Source organism: Borostomias antarcticus, assembly GCF_949987555.1.
Source record: "Borostomias antarcticus genome assembly, chromosome: 1".
Taxonomy (NCBI): Eukaryota; Metazoa; Chordata; class Actinopteri; order Stomiiformes; family Stomiidae; genus Borostomias; species Borostomias antarcticus.
The window spans coordinates 50,222,131-50,244,341 of NC_140234.1; the positions used below are offsets into that span (position 1 = coordinate 50,222,131).

The 22,211-nt window shown below is 42.9% G+C and overlaps 1 protein-coding gene across 3 annotated transcripts; it reads right to left on the bottom strand.

Annotated features, from left to right (window-relative positions):
• Positions 1-501: 501 nt before the first annotated feature.
• Positions 502-20,704, bottom strand: LOC311314573 (von Willebrand factor A domain-containing protein 5A-like). 3 transcript variants are annotated; one of them, XM_084444994.1, is made up of 20 exons: positions 20,604-20,704; positions 16,601-16,656; positions 16,049-16,251; positions 15,587-15,809; positions 15,174-15,232; positions 14,950-15,064; positions 14,177-14,352; positions 13,858-13,946; positions 13,448-13,592; positions 12,952-13,031; positions 12,551-12,665; positions 10,195-10,353; positions 10,001-10,104; positions 5,017-5,240; positions 4,761-4,868; positions 4,110-4,148; positions 3,866-3,889; positions 2,129-2,289; positions 1,761-1,884; positions 502-879 (listed from the first exon to the last, which is right to left on the bottom strand). In XM_084444994.1, exons 2-20 carry the CDS (start codon positions 16,641-16,643, stop codon positions 800-802), a joined length of 2,271 nt encoding a protein of 756 aa, XP_084301120.1. In that variant the 5' UTR covers positions 16,644-16,656; positions 20,604-20,704; the 3' UTR covers positions 502-799. The 3 variants fall into 3 exon arrangements, with proteins under 3 accessions (XP_084301120.1, XP_084301118.1, XP_084301119.1); XM_084444992.1 differs by having other exon boundaries at positions 15,174-15,355; XM_084444993.1 differs by having other exon boundaries at positions 15,174-15,355; positions 16,601-16,651; positions 20,604-20,694.
• Between the last annotated feature and the right edge of the window lie 1,507 nt (positions 20,705-22,211).

Below are 22,211 nucleotides of genomic sequence, written 5' to 3' on the forward strand. Positions count from 1 at the left end.
GACATCCTGTCAGTGTTCCATTTGCTCGTCCTCCTCAAAGTGGAGAGAGAGCGGAGCGACGACCCTTTGTTCTGCGGAGCTTACAGACGTATCTACCGCTGCGCAGTAAAATAAAAAAAATAAAGAACCATTCTGAAGTAGCGGCGCCAGGAATTTAGAATGTATATAGCGGAAACCCTGAGGTTAGAGTGAAAGGATGAACATGTGGAGGTTTGGGGTATAGTCCCATAAAGTCATCCCCACCAGGTCTTGAACCCCAGTCTCCCAGGTGGGAGTCCAATGCTCTCACCACTACTCTACTTGTGCAGTGGAGATCGGCAGGTTGATTTTGGTGTGCTGGGACTACTGCCTCTTGTGGTGTCAACAGAGATATGCAGGCCAACATTGTCAGGAGTAACGGAGGGAGGGAGTGGTAATCGGACAAATGCTATACTAGGCGCGCTGGCTTACAGCCACGCGCACAAAAATACCTTGAAGACCATGACATTTTCAGGGTATGGCTTTATCAGAAAATAAATGGAACATTACATGATAAAAGGCAGTCCAGTAGGCATGTATAATTATGAACAAGTAATTAGGTGCAATAGGCTTACATTCAGAATCATACTAGTTTTGAAAGCACTATGCTTTCGAGATAGTAGACTATAACAAATCTTTGGAGTAGCCCTAATTAAGCCAAACTAACTTCAAAGTGATACAATATGATGTCTGCCAATGGTGACTCCATATTTTCTTGGAGGAGGACCAGGGTGCTGTCACACCTCAGTGTTAGGAGTGTGGAGGGTAGAGGGTCAACCTCTCAGAGCCCCAGGGTCTTCTTCTGAACCTGGCAACCCAACAGGTCATTTCCAGCTGCCACACACTCTGGCACACAGGGCACTGGGGAAGCAGACACAAATAATTCCCTGAGAATAATGTCATTACTCTGTGACATGATTATTACAACTAGCACTGGTTGTATATATTCTAGGGCTGTCCCCAACTCTGAATTTTGTGAGTCGAATCAGATTCGCCTATTCAAACCAGAGATTTGACGATTAATTCCACCTTTTTTCCCCATATGTCTGCGTTATGCTGAGGGGAGACCACGGTAGTCGTGACAGCTGTCAAACTGACTAAAACTCACAGGCAGCACAATAAAAGACGCCTGTTTTTCTTGCTAAACATGAATCGTCTAGCCCACATTGTCCATCTACTCCAGATGCCCCCATGTTTTTATGCAGTGTTTCCCAAAGCATACATTGGCGTTCGGCAATTTTACGATAGTCTCCTCAACTGTGCATTTGAAAGCATGCACGAATAGGCGCATGCGTTGGGCAGCAGTCAACAAGGAAAGGTTTTGGCTGTTGCAAAAGCATTTTCGCAGACGTTATAGGTCAATTTGTCTATGGGGGAAAAAAAATTCCAGCGGCTGAGAAATGCATGTGATTGCTGGCACACAGTAGGCTAGGCACACAGCAGAGGGGAGAAGGATTCCCTGCCTTCTTCCCTCCGCTATATCAGTCTTGAGTCTCTTTTTACTGCACAACAAATAGCTACAGTAATAGCCTCGGTCTAAAACTAATAATTGGCCTGTCCTATATAAATCACAAGGCAGTTGAATTGTCTTAGCCCACCAGCGTATCTTGTCAGTGGAGCAAAAAAACGACTGCTCGACTTCAAGAATCTCAGTCGACTCCAGGATCTCAGACTGATGATTCGACTCATCGACTTTCAGGAGACAGCCCAAATATATACGTCTGGGACAACAGTTACAGTACCCTTCTGAGCCTGGATCCATGACACAGCCTTCAGAGCCAGAAGCTGCCACTCATCGTGGTCCTGGATTTTGAACCCATGGAGCCATATAAGTGCAAGAACCGTGGCCCATACCTCCTGGTCCACCTGGCTCCCCAGAGAGAGAGAGGGAGGAGAGAGAGAATCAATTAATCAATCAGCTTTATTGAGAAGACTCATGGTCCATTAAGAAACATACAAATACACATAAGGAATCAAGGACATGGCATATGTCTACTATTATAGACAGTATGGGTTGGGACATTCAGTTTCAGCAGCCATACACAATACATTTCACAGCTCTGAGGGTCCATGGCACACAACCATTAAAGACAGCCAACCAGTGACCCACCTGAGCAGGCTTCGGCTTGGCCACATCCTCCAGTGTTTTCCCCAGCACTGTGACCAAAGCTGGCTCTAGGGCCCAGGAGCCAGAAGCCTTCTGAAGGGAGACCAGCTGGAGGAGAGGGTCCCTGGTAGGTTCAGGGATGGAGTTTCCGGCTTCCACAGAATCTGATGGAGAAATAATGGTCATATACATGTACATTTGCCTAATTCAAATAGTGTGATCAATTTGCATGTGAATTACTTGTGTTTGTAATTAACTCCTGGGCTGGTTTTGGGTTTAAGTTAAAGGACAATGCTCGTTTTTGACAACCTGGACCTATTTACGACATATTATAAGACGTTTGACTCACCGAGATCACTTTGGTGTAGTTCGGAGGCATGTAGAAGAAATTTAAAATCCAGCGCGAGCCAGTATATCCATGTAATGGCGGTGGTCGGGGCACTTAGAATGCAGTTTCTAAAAATCTATTTTCTGCCGCGAAACGGTTGTTTTCATCAATCTGTCTTGATGAATCGCTAGTTGTGCTTACATAGAGCATAGGCCTGTGGTTTTCACATGCCATGATCTTTAGAAACGTCTTTCGAAACTAAATAGCTTCCTCACTTGCTCCAGCACGCATTCGCACAGCGCGCAATCGTTGCTCCAGCACGCAACAACAACGAATCACATTGTCCGAAACTGCGCTCGCAACAGCCGAGTAGATTCTCCGAACCTGCTAGCGCGCACTATTTTGAAAACCCACCCGGCTTTTCGTTTAGTGCTGTCATGGATGCTAATCTGGTCGAACGTGTGGCGATCGTCTATGCATTGTGGTTGAGGCAACGTGAACGTGGTGCCCGCAGGTATTGGGTACATCCTATCCTGCAAACAAACAGCGATTGTCCTCCATCTTGGTATCGAAAAATGTGAAAATCCCGCCTTGCGATGACGTCTTTCTCCGTCAAGACATCTGATTGGTCGGCAGCTCCGGCAATGCATCTGAAAGTTGAAAATGTTTCAACTTTCGACGCTAGCAACGCAGGCAACGCAACGCACCGGGACAACAACGGAACCAGAATGCCATTCGGCTGCAGCCATTGAAAGTGAATGGCATCCGTCAATGTTGACGCATCAAACGCAAGCGTGTGAGCCCGGGGTAAGAACATTGTATTAGTATTATTCAATTTCATAAGTATATGCATATTTAAGAGGTTTAACCTCTCGTCCCCAGCAAAAATTGTGTATGCAGCTACACTGTTATATGGTCCCTACCAATGTTGAAACCAAACCTACGCCCTTGAACAGATACCTATGGGATTGTAGTTTGTAAATGCCATTGATGCTAGTAATTTCCTTATTGTACTTAATAATTATTATACTCTACCCCCTTGTACTATGTCATTACTTTGTATTTCCATACTGTGCTACTGTATTGCTGTAATTGTTGTTGTATATTGCCATTGTTGGTACACTGTTGTCTGTCTGCATGCTGTCAGTTTTTTTGTTTTTTTGTTTGTCTTTTTGTATTTTTCTGTACTCATCACTGAATTATTATATGTTGTTTATAAGCAGGGCACTGTAAAAGAGACCTGGTCTCAGTATGTCCCACCCTGTCCAAATACAGGCTTATATCTATCTACTGCCTGGTCTGAGGTTAAAACAAGGAAGTTAAAACAAAGGTGTCTGTCTCAAAAGTGTTTGTATATATGTCAGGCTACCTGTGATGGCACATCATTCATAAATTACCATACATGCACTCACCACACTGAAGTCCTGAATCCATATCTGCAGAAAAAAGAAAAGTTAAATTAATCAATAAATTTTAACAACATTTAAATTAAACCAGTATATTTTGCACGGACAATTAAAACAAGATTATCAATCAAATGATAAACATTGTGAGGGGATTAGAGAACAGTATATTTGCAAATGTATATTATTATAATATATATGTATGTATGTATGTATATATATATATAAAAAAAAAATATTTAGAAGTACTCACCAAAAGCCATGTCGTCATAACTTTCCTCCTCTGAATCCACTGAAAAAGAAAAGATTAATCAATCGATTTGATTTCCATACATTTTGCACTGACAATTAAACCAATATTATCCTCCAAAGAATAAACATTGTGAGTGGATTAGAGGACAGTATATTGGCCTTTTAGAAATGTACTTTTGCACACCTTGGCATCTGAATTCACCACATGATACAGTACATAACAGATATATGGGATGTTAATACATAAACTGGCTGTGGCAAGATGAGGGGGGTACAGTACATCATGGCCTGGGGCCTCATTTATAAACGTTGCGTAGAATCCACGTAACTAAGTTTGCTTAGCTAAGTAAGTACGAAAATATACGGACAAAAAATGTATTTGTCTTTGGCATGTGGGGCCATGGTATAAGCGGGATAATCAACTCATATGTGTGCGTTAAATGGTTTTAAGGCACTTTGCAGAGGCTGCGAGTCGGGTGGTTCTTCGCCTCCACGTCGTGCCTTAAAATCGTTTAAAGCACACCTACTCCTTGATTATCCCTTACATGTTCAAGCTTTATGCTAGTTTAAACTGAACATGAAGGTCTGGAGTGGCTGATTTGCCTTTTAGTTTTTTTGACATACGCAATTTCCTAGGGCTGCTTGGCCATACCTGTACGTATGGAATCCAGCATTGGCATGGCTTTGCAGAGCATCATTGGCCTGGCCCTAGGCATGGAACACATCCTCAGACACATCTGGGGAGCCGGCCCCGAAAACACTGTGAGAAAGAAGGAAAAACACAAGTTGAATACTGTGCTTTGAGACCATGACTCTCCATAAAGTACATACAGTCACATATGTACTTTTCAGAAACATACATTATGCACAACATATGCACAATATTATGTACACAGACACTAACTTACTGGGTGTGGGGACTTTCCTACGAAGTATTGGCCCTTGCACAGCTTCCCCGTTGCCTTTGTGGACAGCAATAAAAGCTGTGAAGGCACTGCTCACTCCTGATTGGACACTGAGCTCTATCACTTTGTCTTTCAAGCCCTTTGCCTTCCGCTCAGTCTCCCAATCTCTCTCCTCCACCTCCAGAGAGCGGATCAGGGTTCGAGCCCCAAGTCTGTGGACAGTCAGACTGAAGAAGGAGAGAAAGAGGTAAGGATTGGGATAGATCAGATGTGGTGTGAAATGTCATATACTGTATGTGCCTACTATGAACTACTGTAGGGTCATATATCGGTTATGTCTGACAGTGGCAAGCTCCATAAAGGCCCTCATCATAGCACAGAGACAGAGTTGGTCAAGGTGATGTTTATGGCTTCTAGACTTCAGGCTGTCATTGACTGCAAAGGATTTGCAACCAAATATTAAAAATGACAATTTGATTTTATGATTATGTTAGTTTCTCCAATTACTTTTGGTCCCTTAAAAAGGGGAACGACCACATCTAAAATTGTTTATACTTCCTACACCGTTCACCTGATTTGGATGTACTGTATATTACCCTCAATTTAAAGCTGAAAGTCCCACTTAAAGGACATCTTGATTGTTTCATTTCAAAACCATTGTGGCGGGGTGTACAGAGCCAAAATGATGAAAATTGTGTTGACGTCCAAATATTTATGGACCTAACTGTAAATGTATGGATGTCACAGAACTTCCTCCAGCTAAACCAACACAAAGCAGAGGTGTGGATCATTGGTGAAAAGGTTGAAAGGGAGGGACTATTTGGGCATTTAAAAACACTGACATTAAACACCAAATAACAGGCCAGAAACCTAGGTGTCTGGTGTTTGATTCAGATCTTAATTCTGAGGCCCATATTAAGAATGTGACGAGGGCATCTTTTTTATCACTTGAGAAACATTGCTAAGGTGAAACCCTTTCTCTCCCAGGCTGACACAAAGACCCATGCATGTTTATTACTATCACATCTTGATTTTAAACTGTTTTTGTGTGTGGCTACACGCACCAGAGACAGCAAATGTCGGGTTGTCAATCCGTCCCGTTGATGACCTGCATTTCTATTTTACCACAAGAGGCAGTGGTCCCAGAACACCAAAATAAAACCACTATGACATTGCACACTTTCCAGATCCTCAGTGGTGCAGTGGTTAAGCGCCTGACTCCCATGCCAAAGGTTAGGCATTCAAGCCCCAGTGTAGGAGATGTTTTTTAGTCACTGGATGTTATAGAATGTAAACATGTGGTTACCTGGTGGTGCTATGTCAGTTATTGAATTTATGTGCAGTAATTGAACATTTGAAATACTCCTGTTTTGAAATCATACCTACAGTATAGGTGTCTCAGTAATTACCCATTATATATTAGGCTATACTTTGCATGTATTTACCAGGTAAATGTTTCGTTTTTGTGCGTGGCGACGCACCAACGATAGCAATTATCCGGTCACTCCCTCCCTCCCTCCTTCCCTCCCTTGTGTTGTTGACCTGCAGTTCTATGTTGCTACCACACAAGAGGCAGTGTTTTTTTGTGCATGGTGGCGACGCACCAAAGATTGCAAATGTCCGGTTGCCACTCCCTCCCTCCCTCCCTTCCCCCGTCATGTTGTTGACCTGCAGTTTTATGTTGCTACCACAAGAGGCAGTGTTTTTTTGTGCATGGCTGTAAGCCAGCGCACCTAGACAAGAGGCAGTGTTTTTTTGTGCATGGCTGTAAGCCAGCGCACGTAGACAAGAGGCAGTGTTTTTTTGTGAATGGCTGTAAGCCAGCACAGCTAGAATAGCGTTTGTCTGGTTATCACTCCCTCCCTCCCTCCGGTCAATGTTGACCTGCATTTCTCTGTTGGCACCACAAGAGGCAGTAGTCCCAGCACACCAAAATAAAGAAGGACACCAAAATCAACCTGCTGATCTCCACTGCACAAGTAGAGTAGCGGTGAAAGCATAGGACTCCCACCCGGGAGACGGGGGTTCAAGGCCTCAGTGGGGATGACTTTATGGGACTATACAGATGTGAATACTGTCTGGTTGTAATTTAATTATTACGAACAAAGCCTATCTATCTATAGTATCTATCTCTGTAACTGTCGTCGGGTCTATATCTGTTAACTCATATGGAACAAGGTATCGGGACAAGTAGAGGTCTAATACAGTAGGCTAACTAGCTAGCTAGCTGGCTAGCAGAGTATTCATATGCAACGTAAACAAACACCATCCACGTGACAGGGGTCAGACGTCATGGGTCAGCTAGCTAGCTAACTACTGTACTAGTTAACTAACAACTACATGGTCACAGGCTGATCTACTGTACGAAATTGGACCCAGGAGTGTTCTCATATGGAACTAGGCTAACAGTTGTTTCAAGACCAGCAGTAACGTTAGTGGTTTAATTTATGTCCTTCGCTTGGCTATTCTTGTTGGGGTGAACTGACCAGCCGGTATAAACAGGAAGAGATGGCCGCTTCTGGATCTACACAGCAAATAAGCATAGCAGTGCGTCATGAAGACCGACGACTTGCTACAGTAGCCTACTTCCTGGAATATCCCACTTAAAGGTGTTCCATATTGAAATTCTCTTGATGGTCTGGGGGGTCGTGGGAATTAAGGGAGTGCATCAGTCGTGATCCTTGACAGTAGGCTACCAGCCATAACGTACGTACTGCGCTCAGCACAAAGTTGAATGGATGGATGGAATCCTGGAAAATGTTGATTGTGCTCTAAAATCATGAAAGCATAAAGGTAAAAATACAGCAACAGAATTCGTCTAGATGAGATGGTGGTTTAAATGAATGGCAACACGTAGCCTAGCCCTAGAGGAAAGCATCAATTGAGGCTGGTGATAATGCTGATAATCTACAGTAGGGCCTACCTCTGGCTGAGTTCATGGTTACAACCATTCATCTCTTAACATAGGCCTATACAATACTTGCACAATACTTTTGATGTTTAATCTATCCATCTATCAATCAAACTAGCGAATTCAACCCAACCCAGCTCCGGGCCAGTGTAACAACTGGATGGGGAGCGCGTTACAAATGCAGTACCTAACACCTGCGGAATGGCCGGTCATGGCAAAGCACCCGCTAACGTAGGCTACCCCCCCCCCACGATCCAGGGCTAGAAAACCGGTCCATCCAGTTTATTTGAATATAAAATAATTTGTAGCAGGGGGGGGGGGGGGGGTTGTTGCAATAGTCTAGTCCAGGTTCGCTGGCAAGTGGTGAGCTAGTCAGATGGCGCATGCATGTGTGTAGGCCTATTCTGTAAAACCTAAAGAATAAAAGTAGACTACATTCAACATTCATTGGAGTGGTCCAGTTGGCAGCCTTTCACTTCATTTTGTCACCTTTGCTACTTTGAATTACGGCTGTAGGGTACTTTAAGATGTTTACGGCATGAATTGGATTTGATAATAGATTTGATAATGTAATTTTATATTTATATTTCATTTTAAATAGGCCTACTTTATCTTTCGATGCCTATTTGAACGGACTGCATCGATCAATGCAATGACTCTCCATGTTTTTCAGTTTTACCCTTTTCATCAATAAAACATCATTTTTACAACCACGTCTCATTTGGGAAGGCATTTAGAGCTGCCGGTTTAGCCTACTTATTCGGACTCAGAGGATGACATAACTGTTTATTGAGAAACAATTGATAGGCAGGCTGGGCTATATAAAGAAATACCATAATGCATGTAGTCTAGATATATTACATTTTGGGCTGGGTATCGTTCTAAATTTTTTGATACGATACCTTTTTCGATACCTTGCGTTCGATACCGATACCAAAACGATACATAGACTAATAAAAGCACATTTTGTAATGCAATCACCTGAAAATGTTTTTACCATTATGGAAGTCTTTTTACAATCATTTTTCCCAATATAAATTCCAAATGTTATGTATTGTGTGGTGGCAGTGGAAAGGTAGCAGCTATACTACTTTAATATATATAATAATAATATAATACTAGACAGACGACAAAGGACACTGGAATGTCCTGGTTAGCCAAAACTGGCTCAATACTCGGACCACAACACGAGGGCGTTTGGCAGCAGGGCAACCTAAGACATGAAATCAACGTTTCATTAATATTATGTTTAGCTACTGCGTTGCCGCAATATTAAGTGGCCATGCATAAAATGTTAGCTAGCTAGCAAGCAAACTAAAGCTTGCGCGGGAGCATGAGGCTAACTTAAGCCCTAGTCACACGGGACTAGTATTACCTGGGGACCTCGGTGATTTAGAAATTATCCCCCGACGTCTGCACACAACCCGCCGATCTCGGCTGCACAAGTAGAGTAGTGGTGAGAGCATAGGACTCCCACCCGGGAGATGGAGGTTGGTTCAAGGCCCCGGTGGGGATGACTTTATGGAACTATACCTCAAACCTCCACACGTTCATCCTTTCACTCCAATCTTTTTATCCCTTACCTTTGTCCAGAAACAGAACTTGAACCAATTGCAGCAAAATAGCTAACGTTACAGGAATCATCAGTGTAACTGCTTTAGCCACTGACTGCTACCATTAATGTTATGGAAGCTGCTGCTACTGAGCTCATGAGCTAACTGGCTATGGCTAAGTTACATAGTGCAAATACAGGCCGCCGGACCCCTCTGTGGGAATGGAAGAGGTGCTGTTCTCGCTATAATGATCCAGCACACCAATAGATCGACTGAAACTGATATTTTAAGATGGAATCAACAACATAGTGGGGCTTTAATGTATTATCTGTTTCGTTTTTTTTACTATCTACTATGTTTTTAATGATCTTTTCTTTCCATTCTATAAAATACTGTGTTACATTTCCTTGTCATTGTGCTATATAAATAAATCTGACTTGACTAAAAGTACTTGAAAAGACTTTAAATATGCTTTGAGTGTTAGTGTGGATATGGCTACACCTGTTGCCACACACTTGCTTACCCAGAGTCCTCTGTGGGTTTGAGGCTGAAGCCAAGCTTGTTCTTGACAGGCTGCTTCGCCAAGCTGTACTCCACTGTCACAGAGCCTTCTGTGTCTCTGGAACACTGAAAGTAGAGAGGGGATTTTCAAAGAAAAATGGTACAACATCCATCAACCAGTAATGCACTGAATAAAAGTAGGTGCTCTGTTCTTACCTCTCCAGTGATCTGAGCGTAGAGAAGTGACCTTTGACCCTGAAAGAGCACACTGATGGGCGGAGACAGAGTGGTGACAGACACTCCTTTTGGGACTTTCCATTTAACAGAAATGTCTACAGCAGATGGCTGCAAGGCAAACCGGAGCGACTGCATCACCTGAATGAGGACAGAGGTAAGAATGGAAGGATGAAGGAAGGAGAGAACAGTCAGAGAGCACTTAGCACTTTGAGATTTTTCAAATGAAAATTGTGAAACAAATAAAATGTATTATTATTGTTATTATTATTAGAGAGGGAGGGAAGAAAAAAGGAGGGGATACGTAGACCTGGGACCTTCCTGGCTATGCAGTGTACACTCTTAGGGCGGATTCATAGTCGACGCAAACTACGGAAGCGCAAGCTTTGCAAGGCCACGCAAGATATCGTTGCGTCCTTGCGTGTCATGCCGAAATTTGTCACTTGATGCAAGCAATAGTGCAATTCCTTGTGTTTCCGACAGGGAAACCACAGAACCCAAGCTCTAGAGTCATGTTGAAGCTTGTGTTCACAACGTAGCTTGCGTTGTTTACGTCGACTATGAATCAGGCCTTATCCTTGACTTTAAATATCCTCTTTTTCAGTCTCCTAACAGGCGCGCCGGATTGGACAACGTAGTGCGGGGACACTATGAAGCGGGGTGTCTGGGAGTCCTCCCCCAGGAAAATTTGAATTTCAGACAGGAGTTTACTGCATTCTGGTGAATTTGTATGCACTAATTTGCATAGCTGCGCAAACATGTTTTTAACAGCGGTTGCTGAAACCAGGCCAGGTCCAGCCTGGCTTATGTGCGTGGCTGGCTTGTTTCTGTTCAGGACTGGTAGGTCCGGTTTTATTGGGAAGGGACAGGAAGTTGTGTGTGAGTTGCGCGGGGTGTGTAGTGTGGAACATGGCCATTGCCAATAAAGCAGTTGTCGAGCAACTTTAAAGGGGAATTGCATGTTTAGCCCTGTTTTAAGGTTACTTATGATCATATACAATGGTTCAGATCAAAACGTTGACAAAGCTAGCATTCTCGAGAAAGTTGATAATTGCTCTACCACCGTTTTGGTCATACAATGGATGTGGATGGGCATCTTGAAAAATCATTCAAGAACATGTTAAACTCGATTTCAAAGACAAGAAACTCACCTAGGTGTTAGTTGGCGTTCTGACATATAATTCGCCATAAAGTAAGATTCTAGTTCATCTGGAAAGGCTTTTTTAAATATTTAGCATAGAACTATTTAGTCGCAGCACATACGTGTGTAAACTTCCGGAAACTAGGTAGCCTAGCAACATAAACAATAACAATAGCTACCGTAATTAGTTCCGCTTCCTGAATCCCCTCTGCGGATTGATCTACACATCTACAACGGTCGCTTCAATATAAGTCAATGGATTTCATAAAATGATCAATAAAACCCTACAGGATTCATGCTTTGCGGCGAACACCTTCGGCGAGCTTCTTGTCTTTGAAATCTAGAGTTTAACATGTTTTTGAATGATTTTTCAAGACGCCCATCCCGAAACAAGACCGATTATCTGGCCAAATTATCCTGTAGTGTGAGGTGTTTACCGACCTAATCTTAACATTCCCGACTGATCGGAGTCTCTCCGATTTTGAATCGTAAATATCAAACATGTTTGATATTTATCCTTGGGACAGCGATGGAATGCTGAGCGGAAACCCACAATAGCCAATGAGATCGCATTTCCCTGGTATGAATCAGCATTCTGAAGTCGTGTAGCGTCTTGACTGAATCATGGAGTGTGCGTTCTTACGATTAAGATATTTAAAAATCGGTTAAGATGATCGTTATAAGATTTGAAAATCCTCTAGTCTGCACCCGGCATAAGACAGCGCACCATAGTTTGTTAATTTCAATTCACAGCTATTTCAGTGGCATGACTAGCTTCTGTCCTACCAGTCCTGAACAGAAACAAGCCAGTCACACACACAAGTCAGGCTGGACCTGGCGTGGTTAGGATCTATTCGCCAGGAGAAAACACGAGTAGTGGGGTTGTTTCTACACAGTTCTGATGATCGCAAAGAAGACAAGCCAACTCATATAGCGGTTGTTCTATTACCATTATACCTGAAGTTGGCGTTCTCGCCCAAATCCTTTAATTGAAAATGAGGTTCAGGGATCACTTTTTCATTGAAAGTGGGGGGACAAAAAGTCCCGGTGTCCCCCTTATTCCAGTGCCTGTCTCCTACCCAGTCATTCCTCACTTTTCACAGCCTAAACTGTTTTCTTCCCTTATCAGACTTTACAAACTCTTTCATCCAACTTATCACCATGTTCTCTTTCTAATCAACTTATTGTGTCTCTTACTTTGGGCTGCATCCTCTCGGCTCCTGTGATGAACTGGCTGTGTCCACCTCCCTCCTTGGCAACCCCAGTGATGAGGGCAGAACTGGCCCCTTCCCCAATCCCAAACGAGAAGCACCTAGTAGAAAAACAAACAGAAAAACACAGACAGCAGGGGATGTAATAATTAGTGTTACTGTAATGATAAAGGTTACTGTACTGATACAGTACCACACAAAAGCTGTGTTATCCTAAGTAGTTAACTACTATTGTTGCATGCTAATACCAAACAGCCCTAAATTAATTTATTATCTGTTGGCATAATATTCCCCTAGCATACTCTATTGAAACCTAAAGCTGAACTGTTTAATGATGTACGGCAGCAATTATATTAGGGGTGCAACACTGCTTGTGAGAAGCCCCACCTGTGAGTTCTTGCATTCTTCTTGACCAGATCCACGACTTGTTTGGTGTTCGCCACCTCACCGTCAGTGAAGAGAAAGAGCTGAAGTTGTAGAAAGAGGGGGTTTGTCACCGTTAAGCAATCTTGTGTGCAGCCTTATGTTTGTACAGTATGCTAAGAATGCACAGTAGTCTCTATCGTAGAGAAAACAGGCTGATTAACTGTTCTCAGTGCTGAACTGTTCCAGTTGCTGAGGTGTGGTAAATCCTACTACAAACTCAAACAAGTCTTGTTGGTTGAGTGTTAGCATTCCTTTAGTCATTGTAAAACTGGCACACCTTTCTGAAGTACTTCTAATATAGGTGTGACAGAACTAATGTCAGGTGAGTCACTTGCATGGAGCAAGATGTCGGTGTAATATATGTTTGTGAGTTGTATAATCTATTTGTGATTTAGGATTAGGCACAATCGAAAGGCACATGATGTATAGTACAGTATGTATGTGTGTGTTACTGTACCTGTCTGGGCTGGTCAGGGAGGCAGTCTTGTCTGTAGATATGTTTGAGGGGCAGAAGGATCTCTGTTCCGCCCATGTCAGCTGTCATCATCTGCACCTTTTTCAGAGCTTCATCCATTGTCTCTTGACTGTACTTCACGCTCTTACTGGACACCAGATATAGAGTAGTAGACACACACATGCACAAACACACACACACACACACACACACACACACACACAGTGTTCAATACAACAATAACGACAGACCTTAACCACAGACATTTATTTTCCTCTTCCCAATCACACAGATGCAGAAGTAAAAGTCCACTTTGCTTGTTCATTGTTTGTTTGATGAATCATTCAGTGAAGACAAAATCAATTGAGTTCATAAAAGCCAGATGTCAGTGAAAAGAGAGGAACAATACTCACGGGAAGAAGGACTCGAAATTGGAGCCAAAACCATAGATGTTAAAGTAGCAGTCCATAGGCAGACTCTTCAGCAAGAGCAGCAATGTGTCCTGCAAGGACAGATACTGAGCATGTGTCTGGAGAGATACTGAACAGGTGTCTTTCAAGAGTGACTCTTCAATATTCAATACAAGCTCTTCCAGTCGGTTGGTCAATCGGTCAGTCGGTCAGTCGGTCAGTCAGTCAGTCAGTCAGTCAGTCAGTCAGTCAGTCAGTCAGTCAGTCAGTCAGTCAGTCAGTCCTCATGGAGTTCTAAGGGGGATATACTCTGGTACAATACCCTGGCACTGCCAATCCGTTCCTGTTCCCCTGCACCGTTGTTCATGGGGCATGACATGCTGCCAGAGCGATCCACCAGGAAGATAAACTCCCCACACGAGGTCATCGATGACATCACAGCTGCAGGGAACTCTGGGTACAGGCTCAACATGACCACCGAGTCACCCATCAGAGAGCCTGGTGGAGTGGGTGAGTGAGAGAGAGAGAGACATACAGTAGAAGAAAGAATGAGAGACTCATTAAATGACAAATATACAGGATAGAACTGCCACACAGTACAAGTCTTCTTTCTCACTGCACAGTCCTCACACAATGATAATAATAATAACTGGTGCTCAGAGAGCACCGGCCTTCAACCATGACTGCATTTTGTGGCTCTGTGCGCACGCACGTGCGTGCAAGCAGGATATGTTTGGTATTTCTGCATTCGTTAGGTCAAGAGCATTATGCCAGTCCAAATCCTGTGTCTTAGTGACCTTCCCACGTTCGAAATATATCAGTTTCAAGGGTTTTGTGCCGTTAGGGCGTAATCCTCAGCAGGTCGGGGCGTCGCGGGGGAAAATGATCTCCAGGGCGCACTGAATGCAATTCAAGTCGCGAGTCAGAATATAATAGTGGAAATTGGGATTTGATCGTCATCATAACCTGTAGCACTTTTCAAAAACTAGTGTACAAAGTGCTTCAGAGACGATGGTATGTAGAAGCCTGTTAATGGGGTGCTATATTAATATAGCGTAATGTTACCTAACTGTTGTTTGTAGCTCCTCCACTCACCTGGTTTAGCGGAGGCCTGCCCTGCCTCTACCACAGCAGTGGGCTGGTGGGCGTCTCTGTAATACACCAACAGCTCGACATCCCGGTCAAACTTGTGTCCTGCAGCCAAGCTGATCTGCAGAACAGTACAAACACAGACCAGTGTTCAATGAATGAGGCCGAAGACACAGGCTCACACAAACAAACACACACACACACACACACACACACAGAACACCCATTACCGTGGCTTGGGTTTGCTCGGAGTTGAGGTACTTGAGAGTGTCCAGGGGACAGTTGGACTCTATTTTAGAGATGGGCCGAGGGGAGGACACATGAGCATTGAGGGACAGGCTGTAGGGCACAGCACCAGCGGGCACAGAGGTCACCTGGGCACTGCCCACAGCGCTACTTCCACTGTCAACGCCTGAGAGAGAGAATGTCATTAAGAGACGTAAGAGAGAGTAAGAGAGAATGGGTCATTGCCCTAGTGTTGATAGCAGAAGTTTCATACATGATATATATGTGTTTGCATGTGTGTGTGTGCGTGTGTGTGTGTGTGTTTGTGTGTGTGTCTATGTGTGTGTGTGTGTGTGTGTGTGTGTCTGTGTGTGTGTTTGTATGTGTGTGTGAGTGTGTGTGTATTGTTCCTGCTTACCACAGGGTTCATAGCGGGGGTTGAGCACAGCAGGCAGGCAGATCCTCAGCCCATCGTCTGCCTGCACGGCCAGCTCAGTGACGTACTCAAGCCTGACGGAGGCGCTCTCTCCAGGGGGAAGACTGCCCACGTTCAACTGGAACACGTCCGGGCTCTGCTCGCTCTCCTCCAATAGGAAAGCCTGCTGGCCTGAGCTCAATGCATCATCGTACTCTTCCCGGGCCTGAGGGACGGTAACGCATCATCAATGTGAGATGCAGCACAGATCACACCCCAAGGGGCAGGTCAGGTGGTATGTGTACTTCTCATCAGGGCACTATAACTTGACAAACAAACTGGTGGGTGTGACACCAGTTATCAGTACTACTCTTGTTTATTTCCTTCAATGCTCTCTGTAAAGTGCAATGTGTTGCCTCTGTGTATGAAATGCGCTATACAAATAACAGTTTGATTTGATTTCACCTTCTGTTTCTCCTGCACCTGCGCCACCACCTCCGTCTCGCCGATCTTGGCACTGAAGTGACAGACAGCAGCCTCCGCTGGCATAGGGAAGACGAAGATGGCCTCCAGAGGGTCCTCTTCCTGGTTCTCATACTGCATCGAGGAGCTCACAGTAGCCACATGGTCCCTCACCTGCACCTCTACCTCAATACTCTTCAGAGGCACTGAGATGGAAGGAGAGAAAGAAAACAAAATAATTTTGCTGTACTGAGACTAATAAGCCTATTTCACTCTGTTATTCTTGGTAGATTTTTTTCTCCATCTTGCAGATATTTTTTTCCCCATTGAATGCTGGATGATGTTTAATGGTCTTTGTATATCTTCTGTTATAATAATGTTTTCTTAAACAGTGAAAAACTGTGCCAATCCATGGTGATGTTTACTATTAGAATATCGCTGAAAATGAAGGGAGAGGGGAGCTACAGTTTAAGAGCACAGCATAGATCTAGAACAATGAGAATAAGACTCGGGACTAGCATCTTGACAGGAAGCAGCACTTGTGGTTAAACCTACCCGGTTCATTCTTGATTGTCACCAGTCCACAGCAGTTCACCATTTTGGCACCTGCACTGGAAAGGAAACCGCCCATAATTCAAGACCAATTCCAATTCATAGCGGTATCAGACCACCTCAGAGTGTCACAGAAACTTTCAGGAAATTCTGATTTGGCATTTCAAAATAAAGGCCCTCTAAACTGTCATATCTGCTGTTTTTCCTCAATTTTCAGATTAGAATTTAAAGGAAACGGCCCATACTCCATGATCAATTCCATTTCACAGTGGTAAGCAGACCACCATACAGTGTCACTCAGAAACTTTCAAGACAATCTGACATGGCATTTCTAAATAAAGGCCCTCTAAAATGGCATCCGCTGTGTAATCTCAAATTTCAGATTGATATTTAAAGGAAACGGGCCATAATTCAAGAACACTTCTACGTCAGAGTGGTAGAAGAACACTTCAGAGTGTCACTCAGAAACTTTCAGGACATTCTGATGTGGCATTTCAAAATAAAGTCCATCTACATTGTCATATCTGTTGTATTTCCTTAATTTTCAGATTAGAATTTAAAGCGGCCCATAATCCAAGACCAATTCCACTTCCCAGTGGTAACAGACCACCTCAGAGTGTTACTCAAAAATGTTATGGTATTTAATAAAGGCCCTGTAAATTGTAATATTGACTGTATTTCCTCAATTTTCAAATTGGTATTGAAAGGAAAATTCCCATAATCCAACACCAATTCCACTTCAAAGTGATAGCAGACCACCTCAGTGTCACTAAAAACTTTCAGGACACCTGAAAAAGAACTACCCCCTCGGTGAGCTTCTTGTCTTTGAAATCGAGAGTTTAACATGTTTTTGAATGATTTTTCACGGTGCCCACCCACATCCATTGTATGACCTATACGGTGGTAGAGCAATTATCAGACTTTCTCAAAAGTGCTAGTTTTGTCAACGTTTTGATCTGAACCATTGTATATGATCATAAGTAACCTTAAAACAGGGCTAAACATGCATTTTCCCTTTACTACTCCTTTAATGCCAGGTAATAAATAATAATACAGTGCTATTTACACAGGTGGACTTGACAGATGGGTGATTAGCAATGATAGCTCACGATCACCTGGGGGGTGCAAAGACAAACAGAACAGAGAGAGCAAAAACAGACAGGGACTTGAGGTAAGTTTTTCTATGACATTTTATTTTGAAATGCCACATCAGAACGTCATTTCACTTTCTGAATCAAACCATAGTAGTTTTAATTAACTCGACTGTAACCTAAATGAAAGCGACGGCGGCAACATGGTGTTATGCCGAAAAAAACTCCTTACTGCAATAACGCAAGTGGACACGCAAAACGAAATAAAGGGCGGACCACTTGACTGTGATTTTCGACTGGCTTGACCGCAGATTCTTGGCATTAGAATACGAGGAAGCTATAGCAGAAGCACAATGGTCCTCATTCCTGAACATTTTCTTAAGTGTCTTCTTGTCTTCTTAAGAACTTCGTAAGACCAACCCTAAGAAAAATCCCCGCCGGATTCATGAACGCGTGGAAATGTGTTCTTAAACCGCCAAATGTTCTTAAGTTGAATGCGCGTTCTCATACACCTGAATTTGCATACATAAACGCCCCGCCAGCTCCTTACTACAGGGTCGTGTGCACACAAAATCCCCAGACAGCGTGGAAAAAGTCTAAACGTTCCCAATTGACATGATTGATGTTCAAGGTCACGTGCAAATCACATGCAACAGCCTACCAGTAAAATGAGCAGTGAGATGTTTCTCAGCTGGCTCTTATAACGTGCACATAAGCTTAAGCAAGGTGAAAAAAAACAATACAAAATAACAATAGAAAACAAGACGGTATATGGACTTTTAATACAAAATGCAAAATATATAGCCTACATGAAAGGGATGGGATTTGCTGAGAGCAGATTATTAAAGTGTACAGTTTAGTTAAATGCATGAGTAGGCTACTTGTGGATCCTGATATGCCCTATCTATATTATGTAGGCCTATATTGTAGTTATGGGTATTCACATGTTTATTTACAGAATGTAGATGTGTCCATTCTGACGGCTAACCTATAGAATATAAGGTGCTGTTGTCCTGAGTCTGAGTATAGCGACTGAGTTTAGTGCTTATTTATTCATTCACTGCCATTTGCAGTGTCTGTGTAGTGCTTTTATTTATTTTAGCCACGATGCCTCGTAGAATCATGACTATAAATGAAACGTAATTGGAAATGATACAAATATTCTCGTATATAGGCTATTATTATTCTTGTTTCAAGCCTAGGATGTCTGTAGAATTACGGAAGAGCATTAGGGCCAACAGAGATTTTTTTTTTAAGCTTCTGAGTTTAAATTCAGAATTTCAACCCTTCTGAGAAAGAAGAGAAGAAATGTCAGAAATAACTTCTGAGATTAAAGTCATAATTTCTGAGAAAAAAAGTCAGAAATAACTTCTGAGAAAAAAGTCAGAACTTCTGACTTTAAACTCAGAAGCTTAAAAAAAAACTGTTGTTGGCCCTAATGCTCCTACGTAGAAGAGCATTAGGGCCAACAATGGATTATTTTATTTTTTTTTAGCTTCTGAGTTTAGTCAGAATTTCTGACTTTAAAGTCAGAATTTCTGAGAAAAAAAGTCAAAAATAACGTCTGAGATTAAAGTCAGAATTTCTGAGATTAAAGTCAGAATTTCTGAGAGAAAAAACTCGGAATTTCTGAGAAAAAAGTCAGAAATAACTTCTAAGAAAAAAGTCAGAATTTCTAACTTTAAACTCAGAAGCTTAAAAAAAAACCTCAGTTGTTGGCCCTAATGCTCTTCCGTAGTAGAATTGATGTGAATGCAATCACCTCGGATTTCTCATAAATTCAGCAATTGCGAACATGGGCGCACTCCAATCTGGCCTACCTATGACTGCATTTCCGCGTTCTTAAATCCTGTTCTTAGATGAGAACAAATACCAGATAATAAACCATTCAGGAATGCCAGAATTGTCCCGGGAACTTCGTAAGTGAAATTAAGAAGAAATTTCTTCTTAACGTCTTCTTAACTACGTTCAGGAATGAGGTCCAATGTTCCTCAATAGAAGTAGTGAATTTATTTGTGACAACAAGAAACTGAGCATGGTAGCCACACCTGACTGCTTGATATGGCAGTCCAGTTCTACTTATTCTACCATCCCCAATTAAATCCCCATGAAGAGCCACTCCAAACAGTTCAAACCACTTCATGTGGTAGGCTAAACTCAGGTACAGTTGGCACAAATCACTCATATTAACAGTTGGTGAGATATATGTAGGCCTAGTCATGGATGTATAGTGGTAGTAGGCTTAGTAGTTTATACCCTAGCTACATTGTAGGCTGTGTGAGATGCCACTTCTACAAGTTTGCATATGAAAATCTGCATCTGTAATCAATTACGTCAAGTAATCCAGTAAAAAATTGCTATGTTTAGTTCTGTCACAATAAGGTGTGGTAGCGTATATGGTGGTTAACTCCCGCACTCGGGAGTGGTGGTCATAACGCCCGAACGCAGTGACAAGACTGATTTCTGGACTTGTTATGTGCAAATGTAGTTATAGAAAATGACTACAAATCATCACTTTGAATTCTGTGAAGTGTCGCCCTGAAAATATTGCTTGGCGACGCCGCGTCATTGTATGAGAATTCCATATATACCAACGTTATTCTGAGTTGGTAGGCTAGCTGAGGGCGTTATTCCACACATTCTGTTGCGCCAGGAATTGCAGGGCTATCGTCAAAATTTGCAACCCAGTAAAAAAACAACATAACGCCGTTGGATTTGAATACCGGAATTGTTTAGAGGACATTTTCAGTTACAAATTAATCTACAGTGTTATTACCAAAAATTACTGGTTTTGTACATTTACGTTTTTAGTAAAGAATTGGTTACGCTGTCGCCTCAGAGTGGGCGTTAACGTACACACTTCCACTAGCCTAATCTTCGCTACAAAACACTTAAAAAAAACAAACAAACATTACCTTTTTGAAAGGCTGGTTTTCGGACTGGAAAGACAGCTTAACAGGTGCGAAGTCTATATCTGCAGCCCAGTTTCGATATTATAGTCTGTGATGAATGTCTTCCTGGTTTTAAAACGAGGGGCGGAGCAAAACCAGACGTGTAACGACCACAACAAGTAGTCTACGCCCACTGAAAGCAAAGAGTATGGAATGCCAAGAAAGGACACTCAAGCCCCGCGTAAACCGCTCCCCCGCCCCTGCAGGCCCACCATCCAGTGGCTGCAGACAAGACAGCAAGCCAGGTGAGCACTCTCTCTCTCCAGTGACATTAGGAACCGTGTTCAAGTTCAAGTTGATTTGTGTATAATGATGGAAGTCCTAGGCAACTTGAAAAAGTGCATTTGACATTTGGGACTTGTTTACTCAGATCCTATCCTCTCTCTGTTCTTTCCCCTCTTTCTTTCTCTTAACCTAGCATCCACTGGACATCCTCAAGATCGCCATGATGGAGGCAGAGATCGACCCCAGCGATGAACCCATGGTGCTCGACTCCTCGAGCGACTGCAAAGAGGACCTAGACGTAATCAAAGAGTTGTAGAGTTATGAGTAATTTCTTTCACCAGGCAATCAGGCTACTGAACAAAGGACACTAGTGACCTGTAGCATACTGTTGCATAGACTGCACTAAGTACTGTATACTGATCACTTATAACACTGAACATTGAGATAAGTATCGAGTAACAGGCTGAGCACTGTTATTATTGGGTAATGAGCCTAGCACAATCATTACTATGAGTACTGAGTACTGAGAACTTAAACACTGGACACTTTTGTCTGAACGCTGCTATTACAATGTCACACATTGTATATTTGAGTAACGAGCCGAGTACAATCAATACTAGAGTACTGAGTACTGTGTTTTAAACATTGCATATCGTGGTGAGTGCTGCTACTACTATTTTGCACATGCAACAGGCTGAATACACTATCGGGGTTACAAACCTATCATTACCAGACTCTGATTGTTGTGTGTTTTTCACTGCCGTTGTTTTTGCGTTTGGAAATACATGGAGGTGAATGAGCCATAGTTAGCCGTCAGCTGCATTCACTCCGATGTATTTCCAAACGCGAAAACAACGGCAGTGAAAAACAATCGGAGAAATAGTCAACAGACAAAAATGGAAATCCTTATTTGACATTAAGGGGTTCACAATGGAAGGTGGGGATAGTGAAGCTCCAAGAAGTGGTGAAAGCGTGTGTGTGTGTGTGGGGGGGTTATCTGTCTGGGGGGATACCGATGTAGGGGGAGTTTCGTGGAATGGGGCTGGGGGGGTTGGCAAGACAGAGACTAGCAGGTGCAGACCTCATCAAGGCCTGGCTCAGGAGTTGCCCACTTTAGGGATAATATTGATATTTAAATAAGTTAGTCTGTTTTTGTCACGGAATCCTTCAGCTACTTTGTCTTCACTCTGTATTACCTCGTTCAGTTCCACACTCAGACTGACTGTTGCGCTGCAGACAGCCCTCTGCCCTGCGCCCTTCTGAACTCGCAGATTACGTGGCATTGGAACAGTTGGTCTGGTCCACGGTTTACATTTTTGAGGAAGGATCCCAGACCAAGACCCAATA

Excerpts from the sequence above, each read along its gene's own strand:
- LOC311314573 (XM_084444992.1), bottom strand. The coding sequence starts at position 16,643 with ATGGTGAACTGCTGTGGACTGGTGACAATCAAGAATGAACCGG. Across the intron at positions 10,105-10,194 it reads ACGCTCAGATCACTGGAGAG|TGTTCCAGAGACACAGAAGG; the intron begins GTAAGAACAGAG and ends CTCTACTTTCAG. Across the intron at positions 1,885-2,128 it reads CCAAGCCGAAGCCTGCTCAG|GTGGACCAGGAGGTATGGGC; the intron begins GTGGGTCACTGG and ends CTGGGGAGCCAG.